At 40.2% G+C, this 14,693-nt stretch overlaps 2 protein-coding genes and 1 long non-coding RNA gene across 54 annotated transcripts in view; 2 read left to right on the plus strand and 1 right to left on the minus strand.

Moving 5' to 3' along the window:
• The window catches only part of RIF1 (replication timing regulatory factor 1), a 34,242-nt gene extending 31,531 nt beyond the window's left edge, over nt 1–2,711 (plus strand). For all 3 annotated transcript variants that reach the window (XM_083492793.1, XM_083492795.1, XM_083492794.1), the window contains 2 exons: nt 935–1,043; nt 1,626–2,711. In XM_083492793.1, coding sequence (XP_083348919.1) covers nt 935–1,043; nt 1,626–1,846 — 330 coding nt within the window. In that variant the 3' untranslated portion in view covers nt 1,847–2,711. The remainder of the gene's footprint in view (nt 1–934; nt 1,044–1,625) is intronic.
• Nucleotides 2,712–4,470: 1,759 nt separating this feature from the next.
• NEB (nebulin) overlaps nt 4,471–14,693 on the minus strand; it is a 153,718-nt gene continuing 143,495 nt past the window's right edge. For 19 of the 50 annotated variants that reach the window (XM_083492334.1, XM_083492325.1, XM_083492321.1 and 16 more), the window contains 7 exons: nt 12,144–12,236; nt 9,362–9,469; nt 8,502–8,685; nt 6,965–7,057; nt 6,646–6,795; nt 5,700–5,809; nt 4,471–5,275 (listed from right to left, as the gene is read on the minus strand). In XM_083492334.1, coding sequence (XP_083348460.1) covers nt 5,102–5,275; nt 5,700–5,809; nt 6,646–6,795; nt 6,965–7,057; nt 8,502–8,685; nt 9,362–9,469; nt 12,144–12,236 — 912 coding nt within the window. In that variant the 3' untranslated portion in view covers nt 4,471–5,101. Of the gene's footprint in view, nt 5,276–5,699; nt 5,810–6,645; nt 6,796–6,964; nt 7,058–8,501; nt 8,686–9,361; nt 9,470–12,143; nt 12,237–12,552; nt 12,646–13,723; nt 13,817–14,220; nt 14,314–14,693 lie in introns of all 50 variants that reach the window. The other 31 variants (XM_083492306.1, XM_083492304.1, XM_083492345.1 and 28 more) reach the window with 3 other exon arrangements.
• Nucleotides 9,476–11,787, plus strand: LOC310703255. Its single transcript, XR_014524039.1, has 2 exons — nt 9,476–9,685; nt 9,783–11,787. It is a non-coding gene; the product is annotated as an uncharacterized lncRNA (long non-coding RNA).

Raw genomic sequence — 14,693 nt, forward strand, 5'->3', positions numbered from 1 at the left:
AGATTATAGAGAGTGTAAAAGGAGCAAGGTGTCAGCTTCCTCACCTTTATGGAAAAAAAACCCACATAGCATGGGGGTGGGAGGTAATAAAACACCTTGTGGAAGCTTCCCTGCTTCCCTTCCCTCTCCATGCTAAAGCTGTCACACTTCAGCAAACCAATGTCCCACTTCTTCCCCTTCCTTAATTTAAAAATCTTGAACTGGACTCAACTGCCCTCAATATTTCAAATGTCCTGGAACTCAATGAATGTAGGTTTTTGTTTAGTCATTTGGGGGTTCCTCTCCAAAATGTACAGCTACGTTTTTTAAAATGTAAGCTTATAGTTGCAAGGTAGTCCTGCTTTTATTTTTTTTGTACAAAAAAATCTATCCTACCTTTATGTTGCATATGCAATACTCAGGGTGAGTAAGAGCAGCTAAAACAAACTGAACTGCAGTAGCGTTCCAAAATACATAACTGGGAAATTAAAGACAACATGGGTGGTAACAAAGATGGCAGATATAAGAGGGATATGGCATTATACAAAGAAAGAGATATAGTGTGTTCTAAAATACTTTGCTCCACACAATACATTCTGCTTGACTTACAACATTGTGTAACACAATGCTGGATCCGCAAGCCCCTATGAATTGCAAGACCAGAGAATAATACTCATGCAGAGTGTCTTATCTCTCCTGAGCAGAAACACTTCTTCTTTGTCTGGATTAATTCTTTTTAACAGTTAGCAGCCATCGAACCCATTACTGGTTCCAGACACTGATTCAGAACTTCAGCAGCTTTCCTGGTACTCATGGCCACCAGATACCCCCTCCTCCTGTTGAAGAAGGAATGCTATTAATTAGCTATAAATTATATTTCTCATCCGTATTCAATTTTGCTTCCAATTGAAATATATTGCAATAAAATCTCTTCCCCCCTCCCCCAAATGTGCAGGTACGATCTCGTGGATTTGAAGAAAATGCTGGCCTGGATGATGTAGAAAAGCCAGTGAATGGCATTGATGAGAAGTCCTGTTCCACAAATGAAGATAAAATGGAAACAGGTAAATATTGCTTGCTATTGTGCAGTTTCAATGCCTGAACTGGAATGCAGACTGGGTATGTTTGCTTCCCAGGTTAAATCCATTGTCTACATTACCTATAGCAGTGTGATTGCTGTCATTCCACAGCTGGTCCAAAAAGGGCAAGCAATTTCTCCTATACAGTGGTGCCTCGCAAGACGAAAATAATTCGCTCTGCGAGTCTTTTCGTCTTGCGATGTTTTTCGTCTTGCGAAGCACGGTCCGTCGCAACTGCGCCTCTTCAAGCGGCTTTAAGAAAAAAGCACAAGATGTTTTTGTCTTGCGAAGCAAGCCCATAGGGAAATTCGTCTAGCGAAGCAACGCAAAACCGAAAAACCCTTTCGTCTAGCGAGTTTTTCGTCTTGCGAGGCATTCGTCTTGCGGGGTACCACTGTATGATTAAGGCTGTTACACACCATTCTAGCATTGCCTACCCATTAGGGCTGTAGTTAGTATGGTATGTAATTGCACAAATAAGAATTGTGGACTTGCTGAATTTGAGTAGGGCTCTAGTTTGATTCTAAATAGGAAATCTCTGTATGTGTGAACTTTCTTTCTTCCTAGACTTGAGCGAGCCAGTTTCCTCCACTGCAGATGAGCAATCAACTACAGACCTTTTTGCCCAGATTGATATACTTGCTCCGCAGTTTACTTCTGAAAATCTTCTCAACTATTCAGTGAGTGAACTCTTTGAAATGCAAGAGAAACTACATAGCATGACAAACTGTATTATGAAAAGCCTCCAGGCTCGTTGGAAGTCACCAACCCAGGAAAGCACTGTTTAATCATCTGTACTTATCTCTCAGAAGAGAAGACTTCATAGTGAGACATTTTTGTTTCTAAAATCCCTTTATTTTTATTTGAGCTGAACACTCACTTAAAAACATCCCAGAAGAATAAGAGATCTTCGTCACTCAAGGCAGGTATGGCATCAGTCTGTATATCTTAATAAGTAAGTTTGGTACATTCACTATTCAAGTGTTTTTATTGCCGTTGTGCACAGTTTCCCACAAAAAAATCAACTTGCTGAGTATTTTAACTATATTTTTGAATGCAGATTTATATTTTATTTCTATATTTAAAAACAACAACAAAGTTCACTATGCGGAATGAATCTTGAGATGCTGAGTGATTTACCAAAAGTGATGCCAACTTTTTTGCTACTGGTGTTTTGGAGAACAGTGGCTCTATAGTCTGTCTTCATATTAAGATGTGCTGTACTTAATTAGTGCTTCAAAAAAAAAAAAGTATTTCCAAACAATTTTTCTACCATTTCACAGTTCTATTTTTGCATGCAATTATGCAAAAAGGAGAAAAATGTATATTGGTATGAAATTCTGATGCAGTATTTTCAAGCTCAAATCTCATGTGCTACAGAATTTTTATATTTATCAGAGTTATACTTGTCCCACTCTCAGAGTCATGTCAGTTAGACATAAATAACTGTACATTATGTGTAGATAATAGCAATTCTAGACATTATTAATTATGATCTGAGATTTGTTAAAACATTGGATGGGAAAAATTGTGTTTGTATAAAGCACACAGTTTGCCGTTCTGGAGAAGTAACAATGGGATCTGTTTCACTTATTTGGAAATAAATATATATGTATATATGAATAAAGTAATGAACTCTTATTTAGAATTGTATTTTGAATAGAACTTGGTTTTAATTGTGTCTTGATTTAATGGATCTAGCAGTTCCTTTTTCATCTAAAGCTGTTGAAATGGGCTTTGAAAAGGGAATCTAAGTAGAGCTTGGAGAGATACCCTCCTCCCACTTGAGGTCTTGCGTGGTCCTATTATTTAGTGTCTTTTAGTGCTTGTCCTTCATTGGGCTAGTTTCAGGTTACATAGTGTGTGGCCTCTTCATGCTGTTTTGCTGGCTGGGGTTGATGGGAATTGGGCCTAAAACTCCGGGAGGGCATCATGTTGCAGGAGGGCACTCTAAATATTTTTCTTTGAAATATATGCTTATATGTCTACCCAGAACTTTACAGTTTGGTATGTGGGTGTAGATTGATCAACATCATGATATGATTTAAGGCAATGTACAGATACTTTGTTCTGACTGAATTCAGTGCTGAGCTTTTAGATACTTATAAGGTTAGTATGTATTGCTACTAGCATTTAATCACTCTGTCATGCTGGCAGTGAGCTACACCCAGAATTAGCCTGTCGTCCCCCCAAATCTGTGTAGGGTTCTCAGCTGATAACTGAGTCTTTTTTCATTGTATATTTGCATATGAAAGAGGTCTGAAGGGAAAATGTTTTGTTGCAGTAAGCGATTTCTTTTGTGTGTGTTTTTAGGTTTTTATTGTTTAATTGGTTTTAGTATTTAATTTGTGTCTGTAAGTTGATTTGAGTCATTTATTAAGTGTTTTACTCAGAAAAATATGAATGATTAAAGAGACATTCTTTCTGCTAAGATACAAAATCAAGGAAACTTTGTAGTAGCTTAGAGTTTTTAATGTAATGAATTCCATTGATTGTTGCGTCCCATCTATATAGACGCAGATAAGAGAGGATGTATTGCAGAAGAGGCAGGTTATGTACTATGTTGGTAGAGCTGGTAGGAGCTTTGTTGAATTCCCAAGGGATGGGAAACTGCTTAATATGGAGTCACAGTTTGAGTGTGTGCTATGGGCCACATTTCACTCCCACCCTTCTGTGGTGGCTACTCTTACCTTGCAGCTGCATTTCCCAGATTTCTTCAGGTGAAAGATGCTCTTCTTTAGCAGTGTAACTTGTCTCATCCCAGAAGGAGGTGTTTCTGCAGGAGCTAGTCAAACCATTCATCACCACAGTTGCGAGAGACAGTGCCGAGGTATGTTAGCCCTAAGGTGTTTGGGGGATCCTCCAGCAGGCTTCTCCTGCTCTTGGGAGGAGGGTGTGTGTTAGTAAATATTTTCTCCTTCGCTGGGTGATACATTGCAATATTGAAAAGCTTGATGTTTGGCTGGTGATGCAGCACAGTGCTGAAAAGCAGGGGGAGGAACAAGCTGCATCCGCCCCAAACCACCTCGGTGGGACCCTGGTGTGTTGCAGGACTGGGGCTAATGCAGCTTGTTCCTCCCTCTGCTGCACTGAGGAAGGAATGAGTTGCATCAACTCCAGCGCCTTCACCCTGTGGTATCGTGAGTGAAACCACCATTGCACTCTGGTCCTGTATCGTCCTGGGCGATACATCAGTTGATGAACGGTGTCAGTTAAGGTTCCTTTCCTCTCGATGACATCAGATGAATAGCAAGAGTCTGTTGGCTACAGGGAAGAACTGGGAGGAGCTAGCAGCATTTGTGCCTATCCATGGTTCTGGATTTCCTCTGCACACATCCATTTGGAATTGAGCATCCAGTGTTCTGTTTCTCCCCTCTCCCCACCTCCAGCATAAATTAAGCACATAACTACATTTGCAGAGCTGTGAAATTTATTAGTCACCACTTGGAGAGGGAATCACAGTACCAGGACCAAAGAACACTCAGATGAATAAGGCATGCATCAGCGTTCTGTAAGCAGACAAGAGGAGAGGCTTTCCCACATATAGTTTGGCTGGTTTGAGATGTTAGCTTTACATAATTGCTTACTTGAAACAGAAATAAATACATTTGGCTATTTTTATAATATCACAGGAGAACACAACATCTCTTGATAAGAAAAGCATTAAAACCAACACAGATTAGATGTTTCATTAAAAAAGAATAAGATTAGTTTGGACTATGAACTTGATTCCAAACAAAGAGGTTGACAATACAGTGGAACTCTGAGCCAAACATTTCTCTTTTAGATAATGTTTGAATACACAAGTCCATTTAATCAAGGTAGTGATGGAGGCTGCCATGTTGGTATTTCCCACTGGTTCTGTGATAACTAGAATGAGAGAATGTTTGTTGTGTAAAAGGCAATGCATATATCATATATCAATGGGAAAATAATAAGGCACCTGAGAAAGTGTTTAAGGATTATAGCGGGCAGCCATTTTGTGAGGTGCCTTTTTATTTACCTTGTCAAAATGTCTCATGGAATATTGCCTCCATTTTGGCTTAAACAGCTTCTACATAGTTAGCTGGAAGCATGCCTGTTTTGCCTGTTCTTTGCACAGTCCCATACATCCAGCCTTCATCAATGGCCTGGACATTGACGATTGCATCACCATCTTTGAAGGAGACTTCATCAGCATCTGCTGCAGTATAGTCATACATGGCACGATACGTCTTCTGTGGTGGTCATTTTAAAAGAAGAATAAATGCTATTAGATTATTACCGTACATGCAGTATGTTGGGATAATCCATTTAAAATACCTTCAGTTTGCATTAAATTGCAATAATTTACTGAACTCTTATGATTATAGTGGTAGAAATGCTGGTCATCAAAAAATTTTTTTATTGTGAGTTGCTTTGAGCTCAGCTTTGTTGGTATAAAAGATTATATAAATATTAAATAATCTTTTAGAGGAAGAAAATGAGTGCTTAGAAATAAGACTTGTTCTCTTCCATCAGTAAATGTACATTCAAGATAACAATGCCAACCATTAATTTAGACATGTAGGTTTTTCTCCCCAATGCAACACAGGGATGCAATTCAGAAATCTATTTCTTTGTACTTGTTACTCTTGCCATATGATAATTTATTTTCCTTACCCCTGCAGTAGATGGATGAGAGGGGATGGAAGAGACTGTTGTCTGCTGGGTAGCAACAGAAGATGACCGTTGTTGTGGCAGCTCTACAGTTTTAGCGTGTTTGTAGTCCACTGGAAAGGGAAATGAAAAAACTGAATAATGAGAAACCAGCTGGAAGCTTTCATTCTCTTCAATCATTTCGCTGTGTTTTAATAAAACTTAAATAGGGCTTGGTTGCATTTTATGAAGGAATGGTGACAGCAGATGTAAATCAGCAAAGATGATGTGGCTGTATCATTTTAGATAAATAGTTCTACTTTTTTTAAAAAAAGCAAGAATATTGGTGTACAGAACTATATTCTACCAGTGTTCTAACCCCCCCACCCCCCGGCTTGTCCAACGCTTGCTATTTTCTGCCCAAAAGGACTTAGAACTATTATCTGAAAGATAAATAAAGCTCTTTCGGACAAAGTGTCTCCCTGCTATCTCTAATAGTATATAGCAGCTTGCATTGAACTAGCTACTGCATTTTTTGGGAATTCTGATTTGTTAGTGCTGCCTGTCCATTATAATCACACTACCCAAATTCACCTGAGTTTTGAAACATTACTGCATCATTTATTCCCTGTCTCCCCAGTCTGGCCACCTTCACTCCATGTTCCTGTATGATCAGATTTGCAAGAAGCCCCAACTTAATAAATATTCAAATTTGTAGTTATGTCACTGGGGGAAGAGGGACAGAATTGTTTCCTGCAAAGCCTCTTTGTCTTTGGTCCTTATGAAACATATGGAAAAGTAACCATAACAGACGGTCTTAATGTTTTTTTGTTTTTACAATTTAATTGTTAATATTATTAAAAGGCAAGGCTTTGAACCTTGCCCCCCTCCCCCATCGCCTTGAAATAGCAGTACACACAACCTGAAAAGGTATCCCTGCAAGACGAGTGCAGTCTTGAGTCCCTTGTACCTGCTGTAGTTGTGGTAAAGAAGCCTCCATTGCTGTAATAGGACATGTGCTGATCGGCAGCCTCTGAATGCTCAGATTTTTCATCTCCAGCACTGAGGCTCAGTGCACTGGCAGAGCGGGATTGCTCTCGGCTACGTCGCTGGGCTTGAACTAGGCAAGAAAGATGAAGAAATTTACAGTGATGTCTTGAGGAGGAGCGTACTTGGTCAAAGGCAAAATTAACTAAAAATCAAAATGGAAAGTTACATTGTGGAGTGCTTAAAGCAAGTTTGTATCCATCCACAGCCATTTGCATAATGTTACAGGATGCAAAACATACCCGTAATCAAGTGTAAGCTTCTAGATTGAATGTTGTCTTCTGCTGGGTCATAGTCAAAGACTGATCCAGGATTAGTACGCCACACACGAAGATCTGCAGAAGACAGGTGGGTGGGGTATTTTAGTTTTATCCTTCGCCTCTGACTTCATAGGTATAAGAAAACACATTTGCAGAATCCAACAGGTCTTTAAATGGAATCCACACAGCAAAAAAACTAATTTAGGAAATGCTTTGCAACTCACAGCTGAAATGTGACTTGACCAGAATGTTTAATGAATGGGAAAGAATGTTTTTCTTTTACATTTTAACAATGTTGACCCACCACCAACAAAAAAAGTTGCACCATTAGGGAAGAGCCCTTAGCACAGTTGTCGAATGTATCATTTGCATGTACATTCTCCAGTATCTGGTAGGTAGGATATGTGCCTGGTGCACCACTGATAGCAGGAGGTGACCAGCCCCACATGGAGTGCAAATACAGTGCAGCCGTAAACGGTACAGATAAGTGGTTGGAGTAGATGATAGTAGGCCAAATGGACCACTTCAGTATAAGGCACTTTCTCATGAATTAGTATGTGTTGTCCTCGAAAATATGTAAGGTAAGGAAGAAGTGAATTGTCCAAGCAGATTTGGTTAACTGGAAACAATTACAAGCATAGGATTCAGGACTCATGTATTCAATATCAATTTAACAAGGCAGAAGAGTGTGTGTGTTTGATTGTTTATGATGTGAAATCATATCACTATAAATACCGTATTTTTCGCCCTATAGGACGCACTTTTCCCCCTCCAAAAATGAAGGGGAAATCTGGGTGCGTCCTATGGGGCGAATGCAGGCTTTCGCTGAAGCTTAGATAGCGAGAGGGGTCTGTGCGCACCGACCCCTCTTGCTCTCCAGGCTTCAGGAAGACATCCACAGCCTAGGCAGCCCTGCGAGACGTTCCGCAGGGCTGTCTAGGCTGCAGATAGCAGCCTGCTTCCCGGAGCGTCGGGCGCGCTGAAAGCAGAGCGCCCGGCACTTTGGGAACACACCCACAGCCTAGGCAACCCTGCAGGAGTTCCCCGCAGGGCTCCCCACGCTGCGGATAGCAGCCTGCCGCCCGGCGCGAGGGGCGCCCTGAAGCAGAGCACCCCTCGCGCCGGGCAGACAGCTGCAGCGTGGGGAGCCCTGCAGGAGTTCCCCGCAGGTCTCCCCACGCTGGGGATAGCAGCCTGCCACCCGGTGCGCGAGGCGCAGAGCGCCCCTCGCGCTGGGCAGACATCGGCCAGCCCCACAAGCTCGGGGGACAGCAGGGAAGCACAGCGCTGCCATCCCGCTGTTCCTCAACCTGTTTCGGTTTCCCCGACCTGGTTTTGGGGGGGAAATAAAGGGGGAAATTTTTCCTTTATTTCCCCCCCAAAAAACTAGGTGCGTCCTATGGGACGGAGCGTCCTATGGGACGAAAAATACGGTAATTTTCTACATATATTGTCAGCTGTGACCATTATGTAAAGTTAACTTACTGAGGGGGAAAACCAAAGCATAAAATCAGAGTACCTGTATTCATTTCTTGATCTTGATCTATCCGTTTTCGCTCCATTTCCACAACTCGTCTCTGAATGCCCCTGTAGTTAATATCACTGAAATCCTGCATGTTCTTCTTGACACGTTCTGTTATGGGGTCAGTAACTACAGGTGTGAAGCTGCCTTTGCTCTTTTCAAAGTCTTCATGGTATTTCACCTGGAATTTTCAAGGTAACACATGGGTAGCTGGAATGGACATGCCATTAATTGTAGAAGGCAAGCAGAAATATAAATTCCTTATCTAGTTCAGAAGTACAAGTAAACTTCACTGTTCACTAGATATGTCCATTTCTTGCAGTTTCTGCGACAGCAAACCTGATCTCTGCATTAGGGCTAGGCGATATTTGGTTTTCAGCATCATCATATGTCACCAGCTAAACATACACTATATACAGATACCACGATGTCTGAAATAAGGATGATGGCTTCATGGTTTTCCCCGCATTGGGATTTTTGCTGGTGCCTACTCTTGTGATTTGCTGTCCCCTGCAGGAGGCAGGGAGAGCTGAGCCAGCAGAGTTAACAGGCTGCGGGAATCAAGAGAAGCATTGGCTGACTTCAAATTTCCCCCCGCATGTTTATTTTTGCAAAGCACATGTGTGCGCGCAGCATAATTTGCGATATATTGCCAGGTCAAAAATTATGAAACTGATATCATAATAACGGATTCAAGGCAGTTTTTGGAGAATATATCACCCAGCCCCACTCTGCATTTACCTTTTAATTAAATTTGTACCTGGAACAGTTTCATCTTAAGGCATACTAAATACTGCTAAATAAGTCACCATGGCTGGCTTTACTTGTGCAGCCATTTCTTGGCTGCAAATACTTACGGTGGAAATGTGTCGCTGCGTCTCCCGAACACGTCTCATTTCAGGGGTATCCAGGACAAAGGCCGCTTTACCTTGTACTTGTTTCCGGAAACTATCAGAGTAGAGGACCTAACAAAATGAGTAGATGTGAATAAACACCCAGCCAGTGAAAGCAGATTTTAAGAGAGGTTTTATGTAGACGTAAGAAATGAGGCATGAATGAAGAAGTGCTGAAGGCAGATGCAAACATGATGTGATCACTATTGACGGGCTCGTCACAAGATTATGCCACAGATTTTTTTTTACTAACTATGAATTCTGTGCCTTTAGAAGGTTATGGCTAATGTAAGGCTTTCGCTGAAGCTTGGAGAGCGAGAGGGGTCTGTGCGCACCGACCCCTCTTGCTCTCCAGGCTTCAGGAAGACATCCGCAGCCTAGGCAGCCCTGCGGGAGGTTGATTTACATCGTTTCCAAACCCACCCCAAGAACTGTAGGCGAAGCATAACACTCAAAAGAATAGCATTAAAGTAACAATACAGAAAGCTGCCTTAAATCAGGTTGCATTCTTTGTCTCTCCAGCCTAGTTTTGCCTGCTCTGACTCAAGGGTCTCGAGCAAAGGAAGTCTTTCACAGCACCTGCTATCTCCTTTTAAACAAAGGATACCAGCTCTTACACCTGGGACCTTCTGCATTTGAAGCATGTACTCTTAGCCTACCACTGACCCAGAGTCCTTCCTAAAATAAAATGTTAACTAAGTGAACAATACTCTGTTACTCGAAAGCAACCCCAGTTTAATGATGCAAGCCTTCATTCCAGGGTATTCTTATTTTATAGCACTTCTAGAAAATGCTCAGGCTGAAGACTTCCACAGTCCCATGGCAGCCATCAAGAGACCACTTCTACTTGCCCTTATTGTGGCAACTCAAAGCACAGATGATCTGCTCTCATTAAGGAATATAAGAGAAGGGGGTCTTGGGCTGTTTCCAGCACCTTGAATTGTGTCTAGAAACAAACAAAGGGACACAACGGACCATAAAGCACAAGAATGGGTTCTAGGTGTCCTACTCCCATCAAGCATCTCTTCTTCCACTGCATTGATTACCAGCAGAAGTTGTTAAAAAGTAACCAAGGACAGCCCAGTGTGGAGTGCGTGGTAGCAATCCAATCAAAAGTTGCATAGACAACAATGACTCTTGGAACGTTACAGCAAAATTTCACCAGAAATGTATGGAGGTGGCCTCCCCAGCAAATGAGTGGGTAGTGATGTCAAGAGTCCATCCTTTCCACGCACCCTACCTTTTGCTTGGTCATAGCAACAGTTGCTGATATAGAAAAACATATATAATCTGGTTAGAAATAGTGGTCAGTTCGTCCATTCTTCAGAGCCCTCCTGGCTTTCCAAACAGATTCATTCTCTGTATTCAAAATGCAACTCCCCAACTATTCCCCAAACAAACCACCTGATTTTTCCCCCCTGTCTTGAGACACAGCAGTAGATCATATGAATTAAAATGTTATCAACTCTGCTATTTCCCAAGCTGGATCTAGACTGATCTTCTAAACGTAAAATAAAACATTCTATAGCATTTAATGGCAGCTTTTCTTTGCTGCTTTGTAGCACCCTCTGGTGTCACATTTTAGTAACACATTTCTAACATTTTAAGCAAGTGTAGATCTGTCCCCAGTTGTCCCTCCTACATATATAGGCTCTTGACCAGGAGATGGTTGGCCAGAGGGACTGAACGGCCCTAAACGGACCCTGGGAGATGGAAGAAAAGCAATGGTTAGTGCTGCTGTCTTCAGCAGCTTTATTTCCCATAGAACTTAAGCATCAATTAACTTAAATAGAATGTACTAATACCCACCCTGCCCCAATAAGATTCTGCCACCCTATGCTGATTTTCTCTATAACCATTTATTTGGCTAGATCCTGCAAAACCAGCCTGCAAGTGTTGCCATCAATTAAGTACTAATGGACACACAGTAATAAAGGTCCTTCAGCCTTCAGTGCAAACTTTTGGATGAGAACAGGGACAAGAAAGCAAGCTATAATTTTGACCACCTCTTGGTCATGCCAATTGTGTTGGCTCTGATGCTGTCCTTGTTGAACTGGCTCAACAACTGGCTCTCTCTTTGTAAATCTTGCTGTGAAAACATTTAAGATTGAAGTAGGCTTCTCAGATCAGTTAAGTACAAAAGGGGAGACTTGTATGCAATATGCAAACAGAGCTCCCCCTTTGAATTCATTTGGTACCTGCCTCTGGGTTTTGTATGCTGAATACATTTCTGAAATGAACTGGTGCACAGAATACTGAGCACTTGCCAATTTAATTAAGCTGCTCTCTGTAGGCCTGGGAACAAAGCATTTGCTACACCCCTTCCCCTGAGCTAGGGACACCATCTCGGACCTTTGTATTTATGTAGACTATCGGCTGTTTTAAAGAAAGATTTAAAAAACACAGAACAAACACCATTTCATTTGGTTAAAAACATCAGTAAACACATGATGTTACAAAATGTTTAGAGACCATTCAACTGTTATTTGAGGTCAGTGGTTGCTTAGAAATCCTTAAACTATATTTCAATGTAAATTCTACATAACTAGGAATAAGAAACAATTAGAAACATTTTAGGTGACATGTTTAGTATTTTAAATGTCAAAATAAAGTTATAATATTAATAAAGTTAATAGTTGCGTAAAGTGTTTAAATTGAGTAGGGAAAGTATTATACTTTTTAAGGTGTTAAAAAGAAGTTATATATTTTCTAGATCATTGAGGGGGGTTTTTCTCCTGAAAAATACCGAGCTAATGTTTTCTTGATTGCGTTTAGCTCTCTCCATCTCTGGAGTGATAGATGTCGGGGTTCCTTTTCCCATGCTTTCTTTGTACAACACCTACAGCATACAAGAAAGTGTCCAGAAATCAAAGAATTAGATTATTGTTGAAGAACCATTGTGTTAAGTTGTGTTACTGTTTAATCATCATCACTGCATAGGTGGGTAAAGAATTCAAGAAACAAAGTGGTTAAAAAGTTATTGGATAAAGCAAAAAGGGGGGAAGGAAAAAGAAAAAGTATTTAAAAAAATTAAAAGGAGTGTTTTCTTTAGGAATATGAAAATGGATAAGATTCAGATAAAATAGATGCAGGACAAGGTTATATCTGATGATGTTACTTTTTAAAAAAAAAAGTATTTTTAAAAAATTCAATACCAAGCTAACGTTTTGTTGATTGCGTTTGACTCTTTCCATCTCTGGAGTGATAGGTGCTGGGGTTGATTGCCCCAAATTTTCTTTATACAAAACCTAAAGATTGTAAAAAGTATCCAAAAATCACAAAAATATAATGTGAATAAGACTATTGTTTGAAGGAAAAGTATAATAACTGGGGCGGCACTTCAAATGTAGGCATTTTGCAAAAACAATTAAAATTTTTAATAAAAAATTATAAAGACACCAGTGTAAAAAGTCACATAATAGAAACTGATCTGTCCTGGTACAAGTGAAAGGCAAAATCCAAGGAGAAGAATGTACAACAGTGAATTAAGCAGGTAAAATAATTAAAAGAGGAATGTATTATTTTGAGATCAGGATTCTATCCAGTAGGCAACATCCATCACTGTGTAATAGCTGTGCCCAGGGAAGTCATCACATATAAACTCATGGTCCAGTTTCTTGTCCTAGTTTTAACTACCGAATCACAAAGTATCTTGTGTCTCTCATTAGTTCAGTTCAGTGTGCTGTTGGAAGACTACTTGGGCAGCATGTTTTTCATGCTGGTGTTGGTTGTTCCGTTACTGAAGGGTGTTCCTGGCTTTTGAGTCCTAAAACTCATGAATGCTGAGGCCTCTGAATGCTGAATTCTATGGAGATTTATATTGATAGGGTGGGGAAACTATTTTAAAGGCCTTTTTCTGAAACCCCATTATCAACAATGTACCAATTTGGAAAGTAACAGCATCAATCATGTTGTCTGTTCCTGCCTACATGCGATTTCCTATGACATCTTGTGAAACCACCAGTTCATAAGTGTATGGGATGTTCAATCAAAATAATTTAGCGATTGTAGTATTATTTTTCTCATTATTACAAATTCGTTTATCAAGAAATTTGTTATGTGGACCAGAAATCATATGGTCTAACAGTGTCTGGATAGAGTCCTATAGTCACCACTGCAAGGTTATAAAAAAAACCCTCTATGGTCAGATTATTAAATACCAAATATCAGATTTACGGTATTTTATGAGTAAAATGTAAGTAGTTTAAATAAATAGGAGTATCTTACTTAAGGAAGAAAGTATAGTTTTAGATACTAGAGGGGAAACAATTCCCACAGCTTGTTAGGATGTTATTTAAAATGTGTATATTTGTTTTTAAAATGTACCGAGCTAATGAACTCTTGATTGCGCTTGGCTCTTTCCATCTCAGGAGTGACAGGTGTCTGAGTCCCTTTCCCCAATCCCTCTTTGTACAAAACCTACAGGATACAAAAGAGTATCCAGAAATCATATCACGGCAGATTGCAAACAAACATTATTGGCTTGTAATGTTAATAATTGGATCATGCCAGCTTTCCAGGAAAGCTGGCTGGCTGTTGATTTCCGTGTCACCTAGGAGAGACACCAATCAATCAACACCCATAAAGGGAAAGAATCTAGTAGGATGAGAAAGTTGGAAAGGTATAAATACAAACCAAACATGAAATTAAGCCAACTCCTAGTACTTATGTGTTAAAGCTTAGGTTGCAAAGAGAGTTCAGAAGATAGGGTGATTATGCCAAGAGGTGAGACTGGGTGCTATATTTGATTAGGAAGCATGGATCTTTATAACACATCTAATGTTATGGTAAACCATTCGGATCTTTCTTCTTCTTTTGAATACCGAGCTAATGTGTTGTTGATTGCGCTTGACTCTCTCCATCTCAGGAGTGACAGGCGTCGGGGTACCTTTCCCCAGTTCCTCTTTGTACAAAACCTACGGGATACAAAAAAGTATCCAGAAATCATAAGGTGCCAGTGATGGCATATCAAGATTAATAGTTTGTAAATGTTAACACTGGGGTCACACCGGCTTCCAGTAAAGCTAGCCATTGATTTTAGTGTCATCTGAAAGAGAGGACCCATGTAAGAAAACAATCTAGTAGGATGAGGAAGTTGGAAAGGTAGAAAATAAAGACGGAAATCCTATGTTTGCTGAAAAATAAAAAGGAGTAAGTCCTAGTAGTAGTGAGTTAAAACTTAGGTCACAGAGGGAGTTTGAAGGGGAGAATTCTTATGCTAAGTGGTAAATAGGAACTTTTGTTTTGTTTTGTTAGAAAGCATAGATCATTAACACATTGGATGTTATTTTTTAGA

The sequence above is a fragment of the Podarcis liolepis genome (assembly GCF_965112155.1).
Source record: "Podarcis liolepis genome assembly, chromosome: 1".
NCBI classification, from domain to species: domain Eukaryota; kingdom Metazoa; phylum Chordata; class Lepidosauria; order Squamata; family Lacertidae; genus Podarcis; species Podarcis liolepis.